This window comes from Sinocyclocheilus grahami, unplaced genomic scaffold, assembly GCF_001515645.1.
Source record: "Sinocyclocheilus grahami isolate Dianchi unplaced genomic scaffold, SAMN03320097.WGS_v1.1 scaffold798.1, whole genome shotgun sequence".
In the NCBI taxonomy this organism is placed as follows: domain Eukaryota; kingdom Metazoa; phylum Chordata; class Actinopteri; order Cypriniformes; family Cyprinidae; genus Sinocyclocheilus; species Sinocyclocheilus grahami.
The window spans coordinates 81,960-99,730 of record NW_015505977.1 but is presented as its reverse complement, the minus strand read 5'-3'; the positions used below and the strand labels follow the sequence as shown (position 1 = coordinate 99,730).

The following is a 17,771-nucleotide window of genomic DNA, read 5'->3' as shown; positions in this document are numbered from 1 at the left end:
GGGGGGGGGGCCAAGAACCAGTCAGGGGGAGCCCCATGGGAAAAGTAATGTGCCCCAACACAAGTGGGATGACATAAAATGGCACTGCACAAGTGCCTGGACAACACATCTCTCTTTTTTTATAAATAACCATTGAACAGGCAATAATTGTTCTCAACTTCTTTTGTCCAAACAGACTGTGTGTGCCAGGTTCAGTTTTAACTGTTCTATCTGATTATTAGACAGACGTATTAGATAATCCACATTAGACAGAACTGAATGACAACAGCGAACAAGAGGGAGAATGTAACTGCAAGCGGTAACAAATATGGATCAGGACACTATCCAACCTAAGAGCAACCTCATTTTTTTTTTTTGTTCATTTTCTAGAACATGCACACCTTGCCATATTTGCTGAATAGATTTTTTAGATCTGTCGCTCTCGTGGTTGAAGACAGTCCACTGACCCAAAGGTTCCTTCCAGCAGCTGCGCTACCTGATAGGGCCCAAAAATCAATTTAGAAAAGCCCAGAAACAATTTGTTTAAAAAGCTCACTGTGCACCCACCTTTATCATCTTTTGAGTCAGGCTTGCTTGATGAATCCTCATCACCACTACAGAAAAATAAAATGGCATAATGAGAAATTGAATGGGCAGTTTAAACGGGGACACCAGTGTCGATAAACAAATACCCACCTAGTGAGGACAAACAATGAACGAAGATTTGGATACTATAACTTGAATAGTCATGTGAAGCCCAATTACGTTAAACATACCTTGGACTGGCAAACCAAATTTCTGGTACATTACTTTTTGACGGTAGTAAAGAAAATGACAAAATGGTAGACGAAATGCGCAGTCGATTATACCTCCCAAGAGCACCCATACTTGTTAACAAAGGAGCCAATGAAACAGAAAGCCATTGTTCTAGTAGACAGAAAACAACAAACCTCTTTTTCTGATCATCAAGTCAACCACTAGTTTTAAGGCAGCTTTAAAAACCTTTTTGGTAACATCATGACTTTCCTGACCTTTCCTGATGTGGTCGTAAAAAACATTCGGAATAAATGCACTTGTCAAGAGAAAGTGACAGAAACAGCAGTTCAGTTGTGAGAGGGGTGGCAAAACCGTACTCCGCCCCTGCATTAAATATTTTTAATGCGTTAAACTGAAAAATTTTAAATCGCCCGCGTTAATTTTGACAGCACTAATAGATAGATAGATAGACAGATAGAGAGAACAGGGATGTGGTCTGCAGCATGCAAAATCACACTTCTCCTGTTTGAGCTGTGAAATTGACAGCACTCTAATCCAATGGCGTTGTAAATATACGGGAAATATACGGCAGTGAACCAGACAGTGAGTAGGAGTGTTCTACTTCAAGAGGCGCTACGCCGCCGATTAGCATATGACATCAGAGCGTGAGATTTCAAATGCACCCGAATTGCTCCCGAGCAGATGTTATACTCTGATCAAGCAAATTTTGTGGGGGGCCGGTGCCACCCCTCTAGACACACCCCTGGTAATTTGTCATGCAGAGATGTCTGCAAATACTACTGATCTACAACTTACTTTTCTGTCTTGGAGTCCGAGGAGTGTCGTCGGTCACTGCCAGACTTTTTGGTATCGCTTTTGTCAGCAGGCTTCTTTCCGGCAGGCTCGTTCTTAGCCTAAATACATATACAAATCAAGGCTTTGACTACACAATGTGTGTCAATATTGACAGCCACCCAACTCTGAAGCAATACTTCATGCACTGGTGCAATTTATAATAAAAAGTTTAGAAATAAAAGGCCCTTACACACTAGAGAAAGCTTTTGGAAAATCCATTTTGAGTAAAATCAGTTTGAAATAAAACGAGTTGAATGTCCAAATTCAGAAACTGTGTTAATGCCTTAAAAGGAACACTCCACTATTTTTGAAAATAGGCTAATTTTCCAACTCCCCTAGAGTTAAACAGTTGAGTTTTACCGTTTTCGAATCCATTCAGCCGATCTCCGGGTCCGGCGGTAGCACTTTTAGCTGTAGCTTAGCATAGATCATTGAATCGGATTAGACCGTTAGGATCTCGCTCAAAAATGACCAAATAGTTTCTATATTTCCTATTTAAAACTTGACTCTTCTGTAGTTACATTGTGTACCAAGACCGACGGAAAATTAAAAGTTGCGATTTTCTAGGCCGATATGGCTAGGAACTATTTAAGTCTAATCAGATTGAATGATCTATGCTAAGCTACAGCTAAAAAAGTGCTACCGCCAGACCCGGAGATCGGCTGAAAATTAGCCTATTTTAAAAAATAGTGGAGTGTTCCTTTAATAATAAACTAAACTATTTACCCTTTCAACTGAAATCATCCGGCCATGCAGCTCGGTTCTGTGCAGATGGCTGATGCACTTTGTGGCCTCCTCAGTAGAGCACATCGTAACAAACCCATAGCAGCGAGCACCGGGGCTTCGGGCATTTGTTACTACTTTAGCACCAACAACCTGCAAGCGGTAACAAATATGGATCAGGACACCATCCCACCTAAGAGCAACCTCTTTTTTTTTTTTAGTTCGTTTTCTAGAACATGCACACCTTGCCATATTTGCTGAATAGATTTTTTAGATCTGTCGCTCTCGTGGTTGAAGACAGTCCACTGACCCAAAGGTTCCTTCCAGCAGCTGCGCTACCTGATAGGGCCCAAAAATCAATTTAGAAAAGCCCAGAAACAATTTGTTTAAAAAGCTCACTGCGCACCCACCTTTATCATCTTTTGAGTCAGGCTTGCTTGATGAATCCTCATCACCACTACAGAAAAATAAAATGGCATAATGAGAAATTGAATGGGCAGTTTAAACGGGGACACCAGTGTCGATAAACAAATACCCACCTAGTGAGGACAAACAATGAATGAAGATTTGGATACTATAACTTGAATAGTCATGTGAAGCCCAATTACGTTAAACATACCTTGGACTGGCAAACCAAATTTCTGGTACATTACTTTTTGACGGTAGTAAAGAAAATGACAAAATGGTAGACGAAATGCGCAGTCGATTATACCTCCCAAGAGCACCCATACTTGTTAACAAAGGAGCCAATGAAACAGAAAGCCATTGTTCTAGTAGACAGAAAACAACAAACCTCTTTTTCTGATCATCACCCTCTACAGAGGACTCTTTCACTTCTGAAGACTCAGCAGGTTCAGTCTTCTTGCATTCCTCGACTGCTTCTCCTTTGGATGCCCTTTCCGAATCAACTGCGCTTTCGATATCGTGCAAATCTGTTTCGCTAGCATTAGCGGCCTGAGCAGAAGTGCTCTCGGTGTCCCCCAAATTGTCCTGAATGTTTTCTTGGTCCTTGCTTGTTGATTCAATTTCACTTTGCTTTGATGCATCAACGTCCATTTCGCAGGCTGACGAATCGGCTTCCAAATTGGCGGCCTCCTCGGAGTTAGCGAGTTCCTGCACATTGTCTTCCTCTTTGTGAGAATCCCAGACTGAAGATTTCTCGTCTTCAGTCGGCTCTTCATTGGTGTCTTCCTTAAGTGGCTCTGATATACAAGACCCGGCTACTTTCTCACTTTCTACGGATTTAACAGGAATAGAATGGCACAGAGTTTAATCACTTCTGAGACATTGCAATGGTTATCGTGGAACTGGACTAGGACGTGGCCCTCTGCTGTCTCATACACAAGCAAAGGCAAGCTACCCTATGAAGAGACTGGAAAAACCAAAGCGAGGACAAGCAACAAGCTTCCAGACAACAGGCCATTTCTTTTCAGTTCACCTGCACCCCGAAACAGAGGGCAAGCTGTTGACTAGGGAAAGCCACAAGACCTGCACCACATCCGAGTGTCCATCGTCGACTTTAGTACTTGAAGTGTCCGTGACATGGAAGAAACAGCTTGTGCTGTCTTTACAGGAATTGTGTTTCTTTTGAAACAAGCAAATTGTCCATTAGTGAAATCTCCAATTAACAAACTTTGAGTCCTATAGTGATTTTGCTTGAGCATGATCCAATTCTTCTCATCTTCTCTTTGTGGTCTTCTTTAAGCAACCTAGAAACACTAAATTGCATCTGCAACAACCATTTAAACCAACCTATGTGCTAACTGAAACCGATTGCTGGCTCTTTGCATTTCTGCACAGTCCAAAAAGAGCATGTGAAGAACTATAACATGGTTCTACTTCAATATTTAAATGGCTAAATGTATAGTCAGCAATGCAGAAAGCCAGTAATCAACTTTGGATTTCCAGTCTCTTTTTCCTGAGTAACCTAATACATTTATACTAAATGGACCTCATGGCTTCACCCTGACTTTAAGAACAATTCCAGACAACCCCATACAGTACCTTTTACGCTTTTTGTGTCCTCGCATCCATGCTCACCATCATCCTCCTGCTATAGATGGAAAATGAATAAAGATCAACAAAATAAACCCAATGCCGATCGTAGAAAAAAAAAACAACAACAAAAACTCCCAAAATATTAATTTCCTTAAATACCTGACAAGGCGCTTCCTGGTTCTCATTCACGTCTACGTCATTAGCCTCCATTTCCTGAAAGCCAAAGAAAGCGTCACACAATGTTCAACAAGAACAAAACAACAGTACGACTGGCTAATTTTAAACTCACCTCCTCTACCTCAAATTTACTCGTGACAACATCAGTGACATCCTCTGCATCGTGGTTATTTGCGTCATCCTCCCTCAGGTTGGCCGTGTTCTCTTCGTTCAATATCGTGTCTAGGACCTCCTCGTCATATTCGTCTCCCTCGGGCCCACATCCATTGCCCATATCAGCTTCATCCAGGACATTCATGTCCATAATATCCATCTCATGAAGGTTCTCTGGAATAGCATCCGGGTCCTCCTAAAGGAAGTAAAGGCGGCTGTTAAGTCAAGATAAACCTATGCAAAATAACCCAACCCAGTTACGTAGATCATATCAATCAACAACTTTATAATGACAAAGCACCTGGCCATCAACAGAGTCCTCCTCAAGAGTGCAATCTTCAAGCTCATCAGGCTCATCTGGTCTTTTTCCTGTAGAGAAAAAAACAATATATATACACGTATATAGCATTTTTAAATAATTAAATTGAAACAAGTTGTGTGTAAATTTGTGAAACACGATGTAGTAGCTGAATGATTTTGAAATAAACCCCATCAAAACACACTTTTACCTTTTGGAGTTCGCCGAGGTGTTTTTTTAGGAGTTATCTCTAGGTGTACAATGATCTCATCAGGATTTCCACCCTCTTCTTCAATGGCCTGCAAACGTAAGTATGATTTATACAGTCAAATACAAGCATAAATGCCAGCCATTCCCCTATTGTTTACAGCTTCACAACACTCCATCATTATTCTACAACGACAGCCTACACTTCATTCATTGCATATTACGTAAGCATTGAATGCAAAGCATCCTGCAAAGCTAGTTTGATGTCTGCAATAGCCAGAGTTGTGCGTAAGAGAAAGTTATAAAAGCGTATGCATTTGACAAATTACCAGTAATAATCCAATGCATCCTATTAGCAAAAAAAAGAAAACACGATTCGCCTACAAACCGCACGTGACGTTACTGCAGTAAACACCCACCCCAGTAGCTTATGCATGCAAAGCATGTTTATACAGGAGAGAGTTGCAAAATGATTAGATATATGTTTATAACTGGTGTTGTACTTGCCTTTTTGAGTCTTTCTGAAAGCAGGCTCTTATTGCCGCTGATGTCGAGATTTCGGCGCTTCAGCTCGGCCTTCAAATCAATCACTCTCAGCTCCGATAATTTACGCACCCCCGCCTCCACAGGCCCCACATCTGCTGTCGAAGAGTCTGACATGTTTTCTAGTTGTGAGAACGTTACGGTGAAAATACGAATCTCTCTCTACCCCGCGCACACTCACCAATTTTTAGATAGAGCGCGATAAACAGCGTTTCTCACTCGAAGCAAAATGGCGCAGTCCACTACAGTCCTACGCATGCGCCTGCCTTGGGGCTTTTGGGCGCATGCGCGCAAACGTAATCGATTTGACATGAGCGCGGGAACATCTTGGTGTCATTTATTCCAAGAAGGTTTTTGCAGATAATGGTTTAATTGCAGGTGGAATGACCTGCCCAACTCAATCCGAGCAGCTGAGTCCTATAGCCATCTTCAAGAATCGGCTAAAAACACATCTCTTCCATCTTTATTTGACCCTCTAACTCTAGCAATTTCTATTCTAATTCTATTTTTATTTATTGTCCCTTTAAGACTTGCACTCTATTCATTTACTAACTGCTTGTTTTCTTTAAAAAATAAACTAACACTAGATTTTCTAATCTTTATGTATTCTATTTGTTTTATTTATTATACAATTAACAAAAGCAAAAAAAAAAAACCTGCTTTAACACTAGCTTGCTCTATTCTTATTCTATTCTATCTGTTTTCTTTTTATTTATTATATAATTTTTAAAAAGCCTCGCTACGTGTACTGCGTTTAGCTAACGTTAACTGAGACACTTGCATATCATTCTCTTTTGTTGATTTTGATTGCTTCCATGGTCCTCATTTGTAAGTCGCTTTGGATAAAAGCGTCTGCTAAATGACAATGTAAATGTAAAATACATTTCAGGTGGGAATCGAAATAGAATATTATACAAAAAATAGCCTATTTAGTCAGCTATTCATAAAATTAGACATAGCAGATGTGATGAAAATATATTATTTAAGAGCATTTTGAAAGGAGCGCGGGAACCTTATATATTTTGCTTTTCTTCCCGAAAATAACGTTACTTGGTATTTTAGTGAGTAAAATAAATTATGAGTAGTAGTTTATAATTACACATATGTCGGTCAAGGTCACTAATGTGTGAGTGGAAAATGTTCCTGGATTAACATCCTTGTTGATCTTGGAACAATATTCCAAGCAACCAATCAGAATTGAGGGATAAGTTTACAGGAAATGTCAGTTTTAGCCTTACAACCAGAGTTAGGTGGTTTGTACACCCTTGTTATTCAACTATCATTTCCCTCTGATTTTAGGGATAAATTATGGGTAGGGTTTGGTTTATGTTTTGGAACATTTTAGTCCGACACCAGACTGGAGAGTAGATTAGCGTTTGTGGACTTGAACTTGAAAAATGGTGTGTATTGACATCTTCCAGCATTTGAAACAAGATACCTTCTGCTGTTCATTCATGTTTATTATTTCATGCTAGTAAAGACGAAGAGATGATCAGTTCACGAGCTGCTTGAACTGAGGAGCCACAGCGATCTGTCACGATACATTGAAGAAACACAAAACAATAGCCTATTTATTGTTTGAATTTCTTAAAAATGTACAAAATTTGAAAGCGGAGACTTTGTTTGATACCAAAAGTAACCTGCTCTGTCTTGTCTGTCGGCATGTTGTCAGTTTCCTCTTTGCTCTGCAATATATTGTTCAGTGACAACATGATGTGTGGCATGAGAGCGGCATGTCTTGTCGGACATAGCAACAGTAATGAAGGGGTCATTACTTTGCGAACGGTCAATTACATTACATTCACAAGCTTCTGTAACATGGCTGGGTGGAATATAACAAAATCATATTGTAACATTTACACTGTAACATCCAAGACGCACAGCTTTGAACTCTTTCCTGCTAAAGGGAATTTGGTAAGTTGCTAAATTTAAATGGGAGTTCCTGAGAAGAGGCGCTAGGCAAACTCTTGATGGCGGGAGGTTCTTCGGATTCAAGGAACTCAGGACATATGGTTTCCTCAGGTTCATTCTTTACACTAGAGAATGTGGGTGATTCCATGGATCCCTGATAGTAGGACCAGGATGTAGATGCAGATCCGATGGAGGAAAGGCTTAAGTCGGGGAGGTTAGCTCTGAAGCTTTCACTGAAAGATGAAGACTCCATTATACTGGACATTTGTAGGTCAGAGGAGGAGGTGTGAGAGAGTCGTGGCTCGTGTAGGTTGAGTTTTGACACTAAAGGTTTGCCTACACTGATCCTTTGCTCTTCCAAGAGCTCTTCATCCAGATTAGTGTACTTGTAGTGTAGACACACAGTAAAGGAGAGCTCTTTCTGTGTGGGGAAGAGCAAAAAGATATGCCTTATCATACACATATAAAACATTAGATATACAGGGGTTAGACAAGATATTGTGAACACCCATTATTATAGGTGTTAATAACATTTGTGTAGGCTACAGTGAAAAAAACAAACATTGTCATTATCTTTTATCTCTTTTCATCTTCTATATTCTCTAGTTTGTAAATCAGTTTACAGGTAGTGTTAAGTTGTGTTCAGCAATGTTTAGTACAAGTGCTTGTGAAGCGGGTGACATGTCAGACTTCCAAAAAGAACAAATCATGAAAGCTTGTTTAAAGGAACACTCCACTATTTTTGAAAATAGGCTCATTTTCCAACTCCCCTAGAGTTAAACAGTTGAGTTTTACTGTTTTCGAATCCATTCAGCCGATCTCCGGGTCTGACGGTAGCATAGCATCTGTAACCTTAAAAGCCCATTTTTATGACTATGACTGCGAACACAAAGCATGGCAAAACATCTTCAGCAAAAGAAGAACAGTGTGCAAACTGAAGGTGAATAATATGGGCCGTTGAACACGAAGAAGAACTGTGCCCAAACAACACATAACTACTGCTGCAAAGTGACAGCAAATCTCAATAGTCACCTTAAAGAAAGTTTCCACAAAAACCAACCACACAGAACTTCACAAAGCCAACATCCATGAAATAGCTGCAACTGCTAAAGTTATAATCAGAGACACCAATTTTAAAATGTGAAAATAATGGTATTGTAATCTTAAACCTGGACAGTTGGAGCACCAAGATGAACTTCAACATATGCCCTGGCCAGACAAATCACCTGACTTGAATATTATCAATCCACTGTGGACAGTTTGGAGAGAAGAGTGAGAAGCAGATTCCCTTCATTAACTTTTCTGAAACAATTGGCTGATAGATGACATTCCACTGGAGAATATTCAGAAGTTTTATGAATCTATTTTAAGTAGGCTGGAAGCTGTATTAAAGGCAAATGGTGGTAAAACACCTTAAGGAAGTAATATTTCCCAGGTGTTCCCTTATTTTGACCAACCCCTGTATTATATTGTACACATATTGTACCTTGAGCCTTTGCAGGGCACTAATACGAGTAAAGAGCCGAGGTTGTTCCAGAGGCAGTAGATCATCCATGGACAGTAGTAAGCTGCCAGCCTCGTGAAGACTCTCCTGATTGCTGTGCTTCAGGTCTACTTCAGGACCCTGAAATTATATTATTGTCAAAACTGTAAACAATGCTTCTTTGGCTATGTCAACCAAATCAACCAAAGATACACCAAATTGAAGCAGACCATGGAAATTCATTCACAGGACAGCAATTTATGTAATATTTTCTCAGGACTGATTCAACACAAGTTGCAGATCTACAAGAAAGTCAGTTTACCTCTGGAAAGTCAGAGAGCTGAGCAGAGCAGGACACAATGTCTTTAGGTGACTCCAATATCCGAGTGTAGATTATCATGATATTGGAGAACTCTGCAGCGAAACCTAGCTGTACCTTGACACCACATTCAAACTGAAGACAGCGGCTCTCTGGGATGACTGGAACAATTTACACAAAATCATTACGTTTATCATAATTTTATCTACAGCCAAAGTACTTTGCATAAGGATATAAACTAAAGGGTTTTTATTTTAAACTGGTCTCACCATGTGCAATGGCCCACTGTAAGTTTCGTGTTGATGCTGTGACTTGGCATGCTGAAGCCTGAATGCTGTCTGTCAGGGCACGACGCTCCGAGAGATTACTGCGCAGCTCTAGAGCCTGCCGACCACGAGTGATTTCACACCTTCCCATGTCTGAAATGGACAGTGACTCTGTAAAACTGTGTGGTCATACTTGGTGTCATCAGTTTTTTGATAGAAGCCTATGGCATAGATGTGGCTTAACAGTAGTAGCACATTTTGTGTCTGGAAAGTAGTTCTAACAAAATGTTGATACCGACAATGATTCGAACATCTTTAACCCCAAACCTTCTGCTACTTTGTCAAGTATGACCGTGACCTTCTCTGGCTCCATCAGTCTTTTCTTAAGGAAGCTCATGAAGATTCCATTAGAGAGATCATCTTTATTTACTTCAAATGCTTCGGCATCAACACACCTGAATCCAGAATGTGAAAATTGTAATCACAATTTCTAGATGTCAAAAAAATGATTGTCATTGCATTAGACTTACGTCGCATAACCAAACACTATGTTTGCGGTCACTCTCAAGGGGCCAGGTTGTGGGATGCTCTCATCATTTGGGTTTCTGAATGAACAACACAACAGACGTCAGTTTCAAGTAAAATTGTATGCACAATATTTCAGAACTGATACACTTATGAATCAACTACACCTTTTCCGACACATGTCCAATAGAAAGACGTTAAGTCCCGTCTGGCGCTCTTGCATGCGCTGTAACATGTCCTGCACCCAGAGGCAGTGCTTGAAGGTATAAGAGGCTGGAGCATCGATAGGTACCATGAAACTGTTCCCATAGTTTTCATAGCCATGACCAGCAAAGTACAACAGCCCTTGAAATGGTGGACATGGATGAAATGATCCAAATGTATTTAATAAACAAACAATTAGGAAGCTTAGAACTTAAAAATATTTTTCTATAGTCAAAGAAATCCAAATTATGCAACAAGGAACTAACCATAAACACCTCGATCCAACAGCAGCAAGAACTCAGTAACAGCACTATGCATCTCCTGCCAGTTGAGGTCTAGCAGAGAGACGACTTTAAAGTCTAACTGGCGTAGAAGGTTTGTCAACTCATGCACATCCGCCATGGGAGCTCTCAGTTGCCGGTGATGCAGGTAGTTCATGTTCCCAATAAGCAATGCTACCTTATCAGTGGCTATAAATATGTGAAGCGACAAGATTAAAATATCAGATCCTTTACATGAAATGCAGAGAGTAACCACCACACTTCTGCTTATCACTTACCGCAACAATCCCCCATTTGCCTTGGACCCGCATTAGAAGCACCTGTAAAATATAAGGTGCATGTGAGTGACAAGAAATTATCAGTAGATGTGTTAAAATCATACAATTAAACAGATCTTGCTTACCTACTTTTGGTGCTTCCCATGAGACATCAGAAAAGGAACCAGGACCTGAGTGAAAACAGGCCATGCTATAACGAAAAATCTTTGGTCGATTTATTTCACTTGTATTTAAGGGAACCATTATGGATCATTTAATCTCAAACACCTTACCTATGTTTACTTGAACCTGATCACTCCACGCTTCATGATAGAGGTTGTAAACCTTGCAAGAATATATACCTCTATCCGCTGTGGTTATGCATGGAATCTGTGGACAAGCCCATACAAATGCCCAAGTAAATTCAAATGAATTACTCGTATGCATTCAACTGTGAGACTTTCATGAGTACCTTTAAGATGCTTTTAGTACAGTTTGGCATTGGCTGTTTGTTAAGATACCATTGGAACTGGGGAGGTGGGTTGGCCTGAGCAGCACATTCAAGATAAAGAGTGTCTCCCTCCATCAACGCTTGAGGCCTAGGTTGCTGAATTATATACAACCTACTAGCTGACGAAGGGAAGTAGCCACTGCTGGAACCTGCAATTGATGTAATTTATCAGTGATAAAGGAAATCTGATTCATTTCAGACTGAAAGTGAAATCTTCACATGCCTGCACTTGTGCCTCCAGACCGATGTACATGGGCCCAGTTGGAGAAAACATACTTGTCCCCAGAACTTACGCGGCAGATGTAGGGGCCCTGTTGAGCCACACTAACGGGATTCAGCACCAGCTCTGGGCCATTGCCTCCCGGCACCTACCGAGACCATAAAGAACCAGACTAAGGATAATATTTCAAATCAGTAGGTTCAGTTACAAATTTAGTGCACCAGACCTCATCTTTGCCTTTGAACCACTGGTAGGTGAGCTCCACATGTCCGACTGCTCTGCAGCTCAGAACCACGGGACTTCCCTCTGGTACCCGCTGACTCTGTGGCTGCAGTGTGATATCAATCTGCCTCATCACTACCCAAAAACACAAACAACACCTGGGTGATATGACTCACACTCTTCGGCCTTTGGGTTACCAAACCAAATCATTAGCCACAAAGGCACACCACAGTGAGGATGGAGGAACTGTTCTAGATTAGATCATCATCATTTTGTATATATATTTAACTACCATGTGTAGTGAGAAATCCAACAGCCTCTCTGTGCTCGATTTTCTTCAGGCACTGAAGCAAGAAAGCCAAGGTACACCCTCTATCTGCAAGAAGGGCAAGCAGGTATCGGCCAGGACTGCCATGTGGACTTAGCACTTTGAGTGAGCAGTCAGTCAGCTCTTTGTCACTACAAAGAAGTAGATTCTATAATTGTGAACTGGTCATAACCATGCACAACATTGGTTAGTTATTTCACATAATTCAGTCTATAACAGACCTACCTATAGCAGAACTGTGGCTGCTCGGCCACTGCCTTTGCCAGCTGTTTCCAACCACACTCTAGATTGTCTAACATGTAACCGAGTCTGTTCAGCGCTGCATCGCTCAGGGTTTCTACACCCAAATTCTTGTCCTCCATAACTTGGTAAATGATTATCTGAGAAATAAATGACAAGTGGTTTATTAAAATTTTTCTTCAGACAGGAATGCTTTTCAATGTTTAGGATTTAGTTTTCAGTTGTTGAATAAAATTTTGAAGCATTAATGTAATTTCTACTATAGGTATCAGTGTTCTCTATTTCTGTGCTTTTTCAAAATAAACTATAAATCAACTTCCCAAACCAAACATTTACAGAACTATGAATTTACTAACAAATATGTTATTACCCAAACCCTATCACAAAAGGGGAAGATGTGATTAATGTCTAGCCTCTCACATAATAAAGATCAAAACCATTAAAAAAAAAAAAACCTACTCCTATATATTTAACTACCATGTGTAGTGAGAAATCCAACAGCCTCTCTGTGCTCGATTTTCTTCAGGCACTGAAGCAAGAAAGCCAAGGTACACCCTCTATCTGCAAGAAGGGCAAGCAGGTATCGGCCAGGACTGCCATGTGGACTTAGCACTTTGAGTGAGCAGTCAGTCAGCTCTTTGTCACTACAAAGAAGTAGATTCTATAATTGTGAACTGGTCATAACCATGCACAACATTGGTTAGTTATTTCACATAATTCAGTCTATAACAGACCTACCTATAGCAGAACTGTGGCTGCTCGGCCACTGCCTTTGCCAGCTGTTTCCAACCACACTCTAGATTGTCTAACATGTAACCGAGTCTGTTCAGCGCTGCATCGCTCAGGGTTTCTACACCCAAATTCTTGTCCTCCATAACTTAGTAAATGATTATCTGAGAAATAAATGACAAGTGGTTTATTAAAATTTTTCTTCAGACAGGAATGCTTTTCAATGTTTAGGATTTAGTTGTCAGTTGTTGAATAAAATTTTGAAGCATTAATGTAATTTCTACTATAGGTATCAGTGTTCTCTATTTCTGTGCTTTTTCAAAATAAACTATAAATCAACTTCCCAAACCAAACATTTACAGAACTATGAATTTACTAACAAATATGTTATTACCCAAACCCTATCACAAAAGGGGAAGATGTGATTAATGTCTAGCCTCTCACATAATAAAGATCAAAACCATTAAAAAAAAAAAACCTACTCCGTATTGGTATTTTTTGGTGGGGACTTCAATAGGAAAATGTCTAGGTGGTAGGCTGTAATTGTCCAAAAAGAAAAATTCCCATTTAAATGCTACAGTTCTTGAATATTTTTGTCCACCAAATTAAAAGCTGGCAATAATAATAAAAGTAATCTTAATCTTGACAATCTTACACTTGACATTCTTAGAGTAATTAAATCCAAATTTGGAAGACAATGCTATTGACGTTTTTTAACAACTTAAATGTATTTTTTTTAATCAGCACGAATATAAAAATTCATGTACACATATACACGGCGTTTTAATCTAGATTTGTGAAACGCTTCTCTTTTTTTATAATCTAAGAATTGTTATTGTAATACCTATATATATATATATATTTTTTTTTTATATATATAAATATATATTTTTTTTTTTATTATTAGTATTTTTTTTAATCATATTAAAAACACCACAAACACCAACAATCTTAATACGTGTTTTATATTAACGCTGACTTGTTCCTGTATTAAAAGAACCCAACATAGCCTATAGTAACATGAAAATGCGGAACCAAATGCACCCTATATTTTTCTATATACGACACATTTGTCAGTGCGTTAGGAAACGTAACTTTAAATAACCAACCACACAGGTAATTAATTAAAAGTTTGAGTTCTATATCACATAGACCACATGATTAGAAAAGCTCGATATAAATGATTGCATTTAGATCACAGATCAGTATGCTGTTCGATTTCATTTAAAAAAAACGAAATGTGTCAAATAAAAAGCTCTTAAATATTTAAATGTAACCGGCAAACAGTACACTTACCTGTTATACGGTGATTTAGACACCAGGAAGTGAGTTTACCCCGGCTTCTTAAAACGTATGTTGTCAAGCGACCGTAGCACAAATACTATTATTTAAAAAGAATATCTCACTGCACACAGCCGGTTTACCAATAATCAATCAATCGGACACTAAATATCCGTTTAACTCACTCAGAATCCGTAACTGCGACCAATGCTTATCAGAATCCACAAATCAATATGGTAAACATCCGCAGCAGTTCTTTTTCAGTCAGTAGTTCCTCTTTCTAACATGTATTTGCATGCACATCCCACCACGCGCAGCACAAGCTTTTTTTACTTTCACCTTCTCTCGACCTAGAACAGCAAGCCATCATCATCCTGCTGAAGGGATGTAACCCGTCACCTCACATCACTTCCACAAAATATACAGATAGATAGATTAATCTAGTTAACAATTAGACTCTTTAACAATTTCACTTTTGACATTTCCAAGTTTTTCATGACTATAAGAAAGAACACACAAAAAAAGAAAATACCCTTTTTGACATTTTGCATTAGAAATTGTATTTTTCACGTGACAGAATTGAGAACAATAACACAATGACGTTAACAGTAATACAAAGAATGACAACAAAAATACAACCACTTGATCCTCAGACACAGCAGAACCAACACAACCAGCAAAACCGAAAAAAAGTTTGCTTATTTTTCTCAGCACTGATTTGTTCGTTACACTGGAAAAGATGAACTTCTCCATATCCGAGCTCCACTCAGCAGAGAAACATATCTGAACCTGTGCCTCAGGTAATGTCTGCTGTGAAAACAAAGGTTCACCCAGGTCTTGCTCTCAAAGACGCATGATTCTGTCCAAACCCGCTACATCTTTTTGCCTTTATGCAGTTTATTATGTCTCCAAATATGCTCCTTCCTTAAAAGCTTCCAGTATTCCCGACTGTCTGGCTCCAATTCGTTGAGTTTTTTGGGTGGACCGAGGTGCAACTGAAACAACCTGAAGGTATAGGACAACATATATATAACTTGATTTACAAGCATAGTATTTTTTCTAGCTCATTTGAGAATATGGAAGATTCTGCTGTGGGATAAAGCAAATAAAGCAGGTAAAGGCATAAAGCCTTTTTTATCTCACAATTCAGATTTTCTTTATCACAGTAGAGAGAAGAAAAGTCTGAATTTGTAAGATATACACTTGCAATTGTGGGGGGGGGGGGGGGAACAATTGTAAGATATAAACTGTAAACTCAGAATTCAGAGGAAAAAAGCCAAAATTGCAAGACATGAACTCAGAATTCTAAGAAAGAAAAGTTAGAGTTGCAAGATATAAACTCAGCAATCTAAGAAAAAAAAATCTGAATCGCAAGATATAAACATATGATTCTAGAAAAAAAATAAAAAATAAAAATGATGTGAAAAATCTCATCTCAGAATTCTGAGGGGCAAAAAATGCAGAATTGCAAGATATATTCTTATTCCGTGGAGGAAACAAGCTTCCATAAATCAATGCATATATAAAAGCACAAAGTAAAATACACCATCATACCATTCTGGATACTCCTCCCTGGGTTTAATAAGAGGGTCCTCGCCTTGTTTGAAGATGTTGACTCCAACTGCATGAGTACAAAGTCTCACTGGATCCTTACAGACTTCTGGACCCTTAAAAACTTCCTTTACCATTCCTTTGCCTTTGCCTTTGGTAACTAAGAGAGCAAATATAAAATAAACATTATTTTACAAAAATAGCTATTAAAATATTGTATAATGTAAAAAATATATAATATAATACAATATATAATATAATATAAGACAAATATATTCTTAATGTTTTGAAAATTGGTCCTACAAGGTCAGAAGTTGCAGGGTAATGTTGACATTGTATGGATGCAAATACAAAATGCATACAAAACACACCTTACCTGGTTTCTTACTAGCATAACTACGGGACTGAATCCGTAGAGTGTTAACAAAAAGCTCGTTATAAGCATTAACAACAGGCAAGTTTATCCTCTTAAAATAATGAAGTACACTATGTGCCATTGTGCCTCCACAGACCTTCCACCATGCAGTCTGAACTACTTCTTCTTCTTCTTTAGGTTTTAAGGGCAGCTTGCATCCTAGAAGTTGCATTACTGCCATCTTTTGGAATTATATTACTCCTACACCAATTAAAACATCAAATCCTCTTTTCTTCCTTGACTTTTTCCTCCACATTCTTAAATAAGCTTACCATTGATGTATGGTTTGTTATGATAGGACAATATTTGGCAGAGATACAACTATTTGAAAATCTGGAATCTGAGGGTGCAAAACAATCAAAATATTGAGAAAATCACCTTTAAAGTTGTCCAAATGAAGTTCTTAGCAATGCATATTACTAATCAAAAATTAAGTTTTAATATATTTACAGTAGGAAATTTACAAAATATCTTCATGGAACATGATCTTTACTTAATATCCTAATGATTTTTGGCATAAAAGAAAAATCAATAATTTTGACCCATGCAATGTCTCTTACAGCAGGCCTGCCTATATAGGAGAAAGACTAATGGACAAAGTAGTAGGTTAGCCTTTATGAACTGTCTACCAAAACATGTGCCATTTTAGTCCTTGGGATTACTTTGTGGGAAATATGTTATCTAATGTTTTAAAGTATAAGTACAAATTAATGTTTGTAATTATTTATATAGCCTACATTAATCAAAAGTCTCAAACTAAAAAAAACTGAAAGCAGAATGTCTCACTGTGTTCAAATTAAAAAGGGATGCATTTTGAAAATATTTAAATTCAATTTCAAGCATGTAGAAATTATCAAAAATACTGAGCAAATTGAACTTGAATCCTGTCACATCTGCACATCTGTTCAATTGAAGGCCTAAAATGATTCAGTGATTCAATAACTCACTCAAAAAACATAAAATATATTAATTTGTCACCACCTACTGGCATAAAGATGTAGGCCTAATCAGCAAAAATGGTCACTTAGTATTATATGAGTTAATTAACCCGAACAAATCTTTTTAATGAAAAAGTTCAAGAGAAATCAGTGGGAAAACGCTTACGTGGCTTTGTGGAAGGAGACGGTGATTTAAAAAAAACACATGTAGTATTCAGTTTATTAAAAATATAAACTATGTACAGGCGAGCGGATGATCCCGGAGTATGAACGCAAGGCGCTGAATTTAAGCTCTTTCCTCCTATAGAAAAGTGTTATAAAGAATACAATGCATTCATATTCTGGCCACATCTGCTTGCCTGTACACACACACACACACACACACACACACACACACACAC

At 38.6% G+C, this 17,771-nt stretch overlaps 3 protein-coding genes across 5 annotated transcripts in view; all 3 read right to left on the bottom strand.

Moving 5' to 3' along the window:
* The window catches only part of LOC107561900 (scaffold attachment factor B2-like), an 8,699-nt gene extending 2,569 nt beyond the window's left edge, over positions 1-6,130 (bottom strand). The window contains exons 1-11 of one of the 2 annotated variants that reach the window (XM_016246432.1): positions 5,654-6,130; positions 5,151-5,238; positions 4,943-5,010; positions 4,610-4,837; positions 4,471-4,524; positions 4,318-4,366; positions 3,107-3,548; positions 2,724-2,770; positions 2,558-2,652; positions 2,317-2,466; positions 1,552-1,649 (exon numbers count right to left, since the gene is read on the bottom strand). In XM_016246432.1, coding sequence (XP_016101918.1) covers positions 1,552-1,649; positions 2,317-2,466; positions 2,558-2,652; positions 2,724-2,770; positions 3,107-3,548; positions 4,318-4,366; positions 4,471-4,524; positions 4,610-4,837; positions 4,943-5,010; positions 5,151-5,238; positions 5,654-5,806 — 1,472 coding nt within the window. In that variant the 5' untranslated portion in view covers positions 5,807-6,130. Of the gene's footprint in view, positions 1-1,551; positions 1,650-2,316; positions 2,467-2,557; positions 2,653-2,723; positions 2,771-3,106; positions 3,549-4,317; positions 4,367-4,470; positions 4,525-4,600; positions 4,838-4,942; positions 5,011-5,150; positions 5,239-5,653 lie in introns of both variants that reach the window. The other variant, XM_016246431.1, reaches the window with a different exon arrangement.
* A 1,087-nt stretch (positions 6,131-7,217) lies between these two features.
* Positions 7,218-14,789, bottom strand: LOC107561899 (mucosa-associated lymphoid tissue lymphoma translocation protein 1 homolog). Of its 2 annotated transcripts, none has more exons than XM_016246428.1 (17): positions 14,482-14,789; positions 12,442-12,596; positions 12,181-12,347; positions 11,893-12,023; positions 11,670-11,814; positions 11,408-11,595; positions 11,229-11,325; positions 11,082-11,126; positions 10,957-10,998; positions 10,664-10,867; positions 10,361-10,538; positions 10,199-10,273; positions 9,996-10,123; positions 9,672-9,821; positions 9,406-9,563; positions 9,087-9,224; positions 7,218-8,021 (listed from the first exon to the last, which is right to left on the bottom strand). In XM_016246428.1, the coding sequence occupies exons 2-17, from the start codon at positions 12,576-12,578 to the stop codon at positions 7,590-7,592; spliced, it is 2,415 nt and encodes an 804-aa protein (XP_016101914.1). In that variant the 5' UTR covers positions 12,579-12,596; positions 14,482-14,789; the 3' UTR covers positions 7,218-7,589. The 2 variants fall into 2 exon arrangements, with proteins under 2 accessions (XP_016101914.1, XP_016101915.1); XM_016246429.1 differs by having other exon boundaries at positions 14,652-14,789.
* A 227-nt stretch (positions 14,790-15,016) lies between these two features.
* On the bottom strand, positions 15,017-16,523 carry LOC107561894 (39S ribosomal protein L54, mitochondrial-like). The gene is made up of 3 exons (XM_016246425.1): positions 16,394-16,523; positions 16,021-16,177; positions 15,017-15,471 (listed from the first exon to the last, which is right to left on the bottom strand). Exons 1-3 carry the CDS (start codon positions 16,512-16,514, stop codon positions 15,339-15,341), a joined length of 411 nt encoding a protein of 136 aa, XP_016101911.1. The 5' UTR covers positions 16,515-16,523; the 3' UTR covers positions 15,017-15,338.
* Between the last annotated feature and the right edge of the window lie 1,248 nt (positions 16,524-17,771).